Source organism: Halichondria panicea, chromosome 1 (genome assembly GCF_963675165.1).
Source record: "Halichondria panicea chromosome 1, odHalPani1.1, whole genome shotgun sequence".
In the NCBI taxonomy this organism is placed as follows: domain Eukaryota; kingdom Metazoa; phylum Porifera; class Demospongiae; order Suberitida; family Halichondriidae; genus Halichondria; species Halichondria panicea.
This window is the reverse complement of record NC_087377.1, coordinates 10,713,791-10,722,195: the sequence shown is the minus strand read 5'-3', so window position 1 is coordinate 10,722,195 and position 8,405 is coordinate 10,713,791. Positions and strand designations below refer to the sequence as shown.

Below are 8,405 nucleotides of genomic sequence, written 5' to 3'. Positions count from 1 at the left end.
AACGCATTTAACTTTTACAGTGGAACCCCTCTATAACGAACACCTTTGGGGAACAATGTTTTGGGCGAGGTGGCCTTTGTTGAGGGGTTGTTTTGTACACGAACTGTTCATTTGGGACCTGGGTGCCTGGCTCTGGCCTTTATTCGGAGGTGGTTGTTAACAGAAGTTTCACTGTACTCCCAGGTATAGAGAAGGTTGCATGGTCACAATATTATTCTCGTTCATCCTACCACCTTTGGGAAAGTGCTACTTGGCCAGAATAGGGAGTTGGTCGCATTTCTGTGACTTAAAAATGACCCTAACTCGAATCTAATGACTAATTTTGCGGTTCTGTCTCGAAGATAATATCTATGGGGGGTGATCAGTGCCAAAACCTCCAGTTCTTTTTATTTAGTACTAACATTATTTGCATGGTAAAGTTCTACATACAAATGACACGCTCTCTCTTATTTGCATGTGAAGTTCTACATACAAATGATACTCTCATTTGCATGGTGAAGTTCTACATACAAATGACACACTCTCTCTTGTTTGCATGGTGATAATCTACATACAAATGATAGTCTCATTTGCATGGTGATAATCTACATACAAATGATACTCTCATTTGCATAGTGAAGTTCTACATACAAATGACACGCTCTCTCTTATTTGCATGGTGATTTTCTACATACAAATGATACTCTTCTTTGCATGGTGAAGTTCTACATATAAATGATACTCTTATTTGCATGGTGAAGTTCTATACGATGAAAGTTCTACATACAAATGAGAAGTTCTACATACAATGGCAAATGATATAAGCTTTGTTAGTTTTACAATGACACTCTCATATATATTTGCATTGACTTGAAACCACTCCCTTTTTCATCTATAAGGAAGGGCTCGGATGAAAAAGGGAAGGTTGGAATACAATTAGAACAAACCACTATAACTACATAATGTGTGGGTGTTTATTCAGCTTTGATCCCAGACCCCGTCAGAAATGTATTTTATACTCGAGGCTATATAGCAACAGAAATAGTACATGCGTGAGTGGTGGCACGCAAGTTGTTAGGACGTTAACATTGTGGGAGCGTGACATTCTTCACGCATGCCCCTATAGGACAACTGTAAATTTATAGTGGCATATTGAAGGAGGACACAATTAACATTATAGTATAGACGGACATTTTAATTAACATATCAACTACGTTGTTGGACATGCCCACTCATGTGGCATTCTTTTTGGTTACATAAGTGGGCGTGTCCAATAACGGAGTTAAAAAAATTACTCTCTCCCCTGAGCCTTTTCTTAGGTGAAAAGGAGTAGTTTCCAGTTTAGCAAATTAACTATGCAAATGCGAGAGTAACATTTGTATGTAGAGCTTCACCATGCAAATGAGAGTATCATTTGTATGTAGAACTTCACCATGTAAATGAGAGTATCATTTGTATGTAGAACTTCACCATGCAGATGAGAGTATCATTTGTATGTAGAACTTCCCCATGCAAATGAGAGTATCATTTGTATGTAGAACTTCACCATGCAAACAAGAGAGAGTGTGTCATTTGTATGTAGAACTTCACCATGCAAATGAGAGTATCATTTGTATGTAGAACTTCACCATGCAAATAAGAGAGAGCTCGTCATTTGTATGTAGAACTTCACTATACAAATGATTTTAGTACTAAATAAAAAGAGCTGGAGGTTTTGGCACTGATCACCCCCCATAAATATCAGGAGTATTTGAATCATTCTGTAACCCAATTTTACCTGCCAAACCACACCCAAAACGTCATATCTGGCCATAATAAACGTACATTAATGTACCTTGTTGGCATGCATGTGTAGACCTATATATATAGGGACATGGACACTATTCACCTGCACCAGAGTGGATGGTGCTGACCTCTTCACAATAAAGATGGGCGATTGTAATATCATCCAGTGAGTCTGATAGTGGATTACCCTGCTACATGGATCTCATAAAGCGCATGGTTTTGCAAAAACTGTGCTTCAGCAACATTGCTAATTCTTATCAATGTAACATCAGCAGTATAGCTACACTGGTGATCTTCCCTGCTGTGTGTCTCGCTTTATTGGTGGTAGGACCTCCAACTCCTGCGAGTCAAGTGAGTCCTTAAAATGAAATGTTTGTACTGGATACCATGCTACAGCTAACTGTAACCCCTAATTCCTTACTCAAGGCCCTACTGAACCAGCAGGTATTGTACAGCTAATTTTATTCTTTATACATGTAACTATACTGTCTCTCCTGGCAAGTTTTATGGCTGTTAAAAGCAAATCCAGCCCGTTCCAAACCCTCCCAAAACTTCAATACAATGCCCCTCGCTGGTAGGCATGATTTGAAAATGACTAGATTGTTTTGAAGTTGCTAGAGAAAAGTCTTTTATCCATAATTATAGGTAGTGTACTGTGAATTATGGCTATGAACTATATATTACAGTAGACAATCTATGGTAACACGGTTGTTCATTCGAAAGTATTTTCCTTTTCAATCCCTCTCTAACTAATGTGCTGATTTGTGAATACTGCTTTTTTCGTTAAAACCTTGCACTGTCTAAGGCTCTTCTCCACTGGAGGCCATTCCGTCTTTCACCCTTAAGTGCTCTTGAACATGCATGCATGTAACAATATTTCCAATCAATACAAGGCTTACATGTACTTGCTGTACAGGTTATGAATGATAACTTTTTCACACAGTTCCAATTGTGATCAAATTCCAACCGCACGAGTATGAAGTAATGGAGGGAAGTAATACACAAGTGTGTCTGGTTATCACAAATGGCACCGTCTTGTCTGGGATCACTATTGACGTACATCTGGACCCTTCCACTGGTACGTTGTAGCATTTGCTGTGCAGTGTGCTTTTAATTAATTATTCTGAATCTGTTCAGAATATAATACTTGTCGAGAGGTGGATTTCCCTGAGGGTGCTACTGTCGGTGACCATCAATGCATTACTTTCCCCAATACCTCTCTGCAAGCCGGTCAGTACAGATTGGTAGTAACTCCACCCGAGGATTCCCCATCTGATTCTGCAAGATTCATTGTTCATGAAAGTGAGTGCCTGCTTATGAAATGGGGATTTAGTTCATAATGTTTGTTCTTACAGAGGAGAATGTCACAGGGGTGTTGGATTGGGTAAAGGGTCTCACAGGTGCTGCTGTGGCTGTTATTATGATTGTTGGTGGTGGTTGTGCAGTTTACATTTATTACCTGATCCGTAGGAGTATCTTTAGTTATCTTGATTGGGCCTTGCGCACATGTTCAGCAATCATTGGCATCTCTAATGAGCAGACGGTTGACAATGCTCAACGACCTGAGACTATGCTATATTCCCGTCGCCCAGTACAAGAAAGAGGTATGCACGTGTAATTATGTATGTACAAAGAAGATTTTATCAGATTCATAATTATTATTATACGTAGTGCTTATATGGCCCAAGGCTAAATTATAGACTTTAGACCTTTTTAATGTACCCGAGGCGTGCCACGGGTTATAGTAGTCAAGTCAGTCTGTCTGTCGTTTTGAGTCTACTCACCTGGATGTGATAGCACTGTGTTCGTACCATGAGCCTGAACACAACATAGTAGTTTTCAATTTGGCAGATTTTGATGTTAAAGCTTCGTTCGAATAAAAGCGAGCAAAAGCTAAGAAGCTAAAAAGCTCAACCTGCACGTTGGCCTAAGATGTACACGTGGCTTTGACTCGAGTCACTAATTATAAACCTCAAATAAACGCTGAGTGTTTGCACTTCACTGCTTTATAGTTTCAACAGCTCTACCTTTAAACACTGCATGGGTACAAACAAGAGTTCATTAGGAAGAGTATGCAACTCCAATAGACTGTACACAAAAGGCATTCCTCCAGACCTACGTCACAGATACTGGCTGTTGTAACCGCATGCAACTAGCAGGAAAGGCAATGAATATAATTAGTAACTATGGTTTCGTTGCCTTTCTTACTGGCAGTTGTAAATGAATAACATTAGTGATAATCATATTCATTGCAATTTGATTTCACAATTTATACAACAGCATGTGGTTGTGACATAGGTTGGAAGAAACGCCCACTACGGTTTTTAGTGGAGTTGCGTACTCTTCCTAATGAACTCTTGATACAAATTATAAATGTTAATGGACAACTCTTTTTAATAGTCCAATGTAAAATTAATACTAACATATTTATTTTGTGCAACAATTTTCGTAGGAAATGAACCTCCTGGTTTAGCAACTCGCCGGGGAAACCAAGACACTGTCGAGCAATCTGATGTACAACGTGAATACACTCAAATCTTCCCTAATCTAATGGTACGCAACCATACTTTTAGTATAGGCAAGCAGTTTGTATGTGATCATGTTGTTATTTCCACCATTAGAGTCTTTGTGTTTCTATTATTAATAATATAATGTTTTCAGGGGAATCAAGAGGAAGGTGCCAATTGCAATTACAACATTACCCTCCCTGTATGCGTGGAGCTACCTGTAACCCATGGATCCACTCAACCCAACGATGGATCTTCCACTAGCGATTCTGCAACTGTATACTCACGGCCCGCACACACCAAGGTAGTATTTGCTGACATAATTACATTATACTGTCAGTATAAATATATATGCTTGATCAGAAGCCGCGGCTACTAAATGTTTCATTTTGATGGCAGAGGATCGGAGGCTACAATTCGAAAGAGGCCATTGTTCAAGAGCGGCATTTATTAGCCCCAGCTAATTCAACAACCTTTAGTTTGTCATTAAAAATTCTTTTTACCTGCATCAACTCGAACTCTGCCATGAGAAAGTCTTTGTGAAGCACTAACAAGCTGCTAGCTGCTAGTTATGGTATAGTGTTTCCACCCACGCATCAAACCCTCTATGAATATGTGCATTTTGTACAGTTAAGAATCACGAGGCAAAAACATTTTCAAATTTTAGCCTAGGTAGGCCAGGAAATATTGAACTAAAGCTTCTATCTATTTATAGGAATGAATGGGCAGGGCGACACGAAGAGAAAGGTTGAATACAGTTGTAGCTAGACGTCGGTTTGTAGAGAAATCGAACGAGTTTGTAGGTACTTACCGTCTAGTTCTAGCTTTAGCTCTTCCGTATAAAGTTTTACAAGCTGTGTCTCTTCGTGTCGCCCTTTGGTTATCTATTTTCATAGTCATGTCATTCTTAAACAAAACAATAGCAATAGCGTTGATAATCATTCAAATATATACTGTAGACTTCTTTCATCCTGCAAAAAGAAAAACAAGGAAGCCAAAAACTCATGAATATTCATGAGCAAGCATGCACTATACCGCAAAGTTCACTGAGGCTACTATTGAGAGCGGTTACTAAATGTTTCATTTTGCTGGTAAAGGAGGCTACTATTTCAGAGCGGCCTCTGATCAAGCGTGCATATACAGTATTATTACTGCAGTCATAATAATTATGCTCTTATAATTATATCATCTGATTCTGTGCATGATGTGTGAGCATCATTACCGGGCTTATACCTACAGTATGCATGCAATTATCGTATATTAGATCCCACTTGAGTGTTTTTGCTTATTAAATTGTTGCTATGTGCTCTATTTCTAATAGAGCACTTGGCAACGTAAATGCTTCAGGCTATGTACATTGTATTGTCATTTACAAGGAGATGCACATGTAATAACATTATTGTAGCTATAGATGCTTAGTCTAGTAGTACAATAACATAAGTACAGTTTGTAGAAAGGAAGAGGGAAGCTCTATAGTTTTTTCTTTGGGCTTTGTTCGAGAATAGTATATACTTGTAGGAGCTGCTCGTTTCTTGGGCAGTGTGCCGTGTTTGTTTACTGCAAGGCTGGAGGAGCTGGATGTATAAATAGGGAAGTGCTGAAATTCTAGCTTGGCTTCTTCCTTTTGCTTTGTTCGAGAGTAGTATAGGAGATCCTCATTTGCCGGGATTGTTTGCTGCAAGTTCTAGCTTAGGTTTCTTCCTTTCGCTTTGTTCGAGAGTAGTACGAGCCTATGGTATACTACTAACAGTATGCTGCAAAAGCGGGGAGGAGCTGGATGATTCCGTTTTGTAGATGGAGCTAGGGCTAACCATTAAACTGAGGTAGAACGAAGTTGACTTGAATAGAGACACAGATTTAGTAGAGCCACAGAGATGCCAACTTTAGATATTAAGAAATGATGCAGTTGCTAGGTTGACTGTTGCTAAGCTAGTGCATTTCTATAGTACCCATAAGGTTTTGGGATCTAGGTAATTTTCATGGGGTAAAAAATTTGTTGAACTTTGAACAGTGGTGATTTTCGTGAGTAAAAAATTTCGTTTGCTTCAGTACATGCACTGCATTGCATGTGTTCCGGCAAGAGTATAATATGATAGAAAGAGAGTATCGAATGTAGGCATACTGTGTATCAGATGTATGCGGAGAGTAACGTGGCTTCCTGTATCTGTCACAAGCTTGGAATTTGCACACTGACCAATCCAAGCGTGGGTGATGTAATCTACTTTTGATAGATTATATCACCCACGCTTGGATTGGTCATACACAGTATGCCTATGTTCGATACTCTCTTTCTATCATATACTCTTGGTTCCGGTAAATCATGCCTATAATAGGTTTTCGTGGGTAAAATTTTTGTCGAAGGCAGCTTTTCCACAAAATAAACCCTATATATATACGATATAATTATTACAGTTCATTCTAATTCGTTGACATTGTATCCTAACTAGCCTTCAGCTGTGCTGAATCCGACGACCATTCTTTTAATAGAACACACTCAAAGCCTTTGCTGGTAAGCTGATTTGTCATTGCACATTGACAATGGGAGTGTAGTATTGATCCACCATTTTTTCTGTCCATGAAGAAGAGCGTATGATGAAAGCTACTTATGTATAGTGAGCAATTAAAAATTATATTGCACAAAACTGTATAACGTTTTTTATGCTGTCAAAATTATATTGAATATGCATGGATGTGCTCCCTTATTTTTTATTCCTGCAATATTAAAACAGAATTCAAAGACAACTCAAAGGTATACACTATATAATTATACAATTAAGCTACATGTATAGAAAAACATGCATACATGTGTTCTAGATCTAAGAAACAATGTTTGCATACAATTATAATCTATTTACATTTTACATTGTCAGGGTTTCATGAGAGAGAGAGAGAGAGGGAGGGAGGGGGAGAGAGAGAGAGAGAGAGAGAGAGAGAGAGAGAGAGAGAGAGAGAGAGAGAGGGAGGGAGGGAGGGAGGGAGGGAGGGAGGGAGGGAGGGAGGGAGGGAGGGAGGGAGGGAGGGAGAGGGAGGGAGGGAGGGTACTATACCCAACATTATCTAGACACGTATGGTCTTTTGCTACATGTAGCTTTGCTAGAGGATGATTGGTCATCACCTAGTCTTACCACAAATCTATCCATTGCTTTTGTAGTACATGTGGTTTCTATAGTGTTCTATAGATACGGTCTACAATTTCAAACCAGCATACCAAGTTACATGGAGTTGCCTGTCAATGCACATTGGCAGGAGTACATCGCTAATAGGCACCAACAACAAACAATATAGGGGTGTGGTGACAGGAAAAGTGGGCGTAGCCTCAAATTTTTCGCGCTAGGGCCGCGGTTCCTTTTCAAACTCCCCCCCCCCCCCCAACTTAAAATCCTGGATGAAACCCTGATTGTGATATACATGTACATTGTCATGTGATCAACAATGGGAATTTAGTCAGCTGGTTTCATTCCACATCTGCTGCATGGTTACGGTGCCTGCAATATTGAGACTGTGTTTTATTGCATGGTGGGATGCTGTTTGAACGATCTAAGTGTGATAATTATTTAAATTCATGGTGAATGCATGGGAGTCGGTATGTACATATGAGTGTCTGATTAACAGTGTGAGTCTGATACGACAGTACGTTCCCATTCTCGTGTATCTATTTCAGTACTACATGTACAGTACGTAGCTTTTGCGTGCACATGTGTATAGCCTAGGGCGTTGTGTTTACATTGACTCCACTGTTATCATTCCTCAGATGACCAAAAGGCAAAAGCACTAGCTTGTAACCCAATAGCCTCCTTCACAAGGCCTCAAAAAGGAGGCCTGCTACTGACTGCTTGCGCATTATTATGCAAAATTATTGGATAATTTTCCCGTAATGTTTCCATTAAACTGATTTTTACCCGAATTATATCCTGAATAACACATACAGACAACCAAGAATACTCTTCATAAAGTCAGACACAGAGCTATATAGCTAGCTAGCTAGCTAGAGACAGAGCTGTATTGGTTACAGCAGCAATTTCTTTCTGATAGAGTCGACTTTCACCAAGGTTATATAATTAGTGTCCTTCTGTTGGGTTACTAGCCTCGATCCCACGCCGCTCTTCCTCGAAGAGAGGCCTAGGATCGAGGCTA

General features: G+C 39.5%; 1 protein-coding gene across 1 annotated transcript; it reads left to right on the top strand.

Moving 5' to 3' along the window:
• The first annotated feature begins 1,827 nt into the window (after window positions 1-1,827).
• LOC135346713 (uncharacterized) lies at window positions 1,828-7,004 on the top strand. Its single transcript, XM_064544438.1, has 8 exons — window positions 1,828-2,115; window positions 2,708-2,842; window positions 2,902-3,066; window positions 3,120-3,368; window positions 4,217-4,317; window positions 4,426-4,575; window positions 6,719-6,780; window positions 6,853-7,004. Coding segments are annotated over exons 2-8 (822 nt in total). The 5' UTR covers window positions 1,828-2,115; window positions 2,708-2,748; the 3' UTR covers window positions 6,854-7,004.
• Window positions 7,005-8,405: the final 1,401 nt, after the last annotated feature.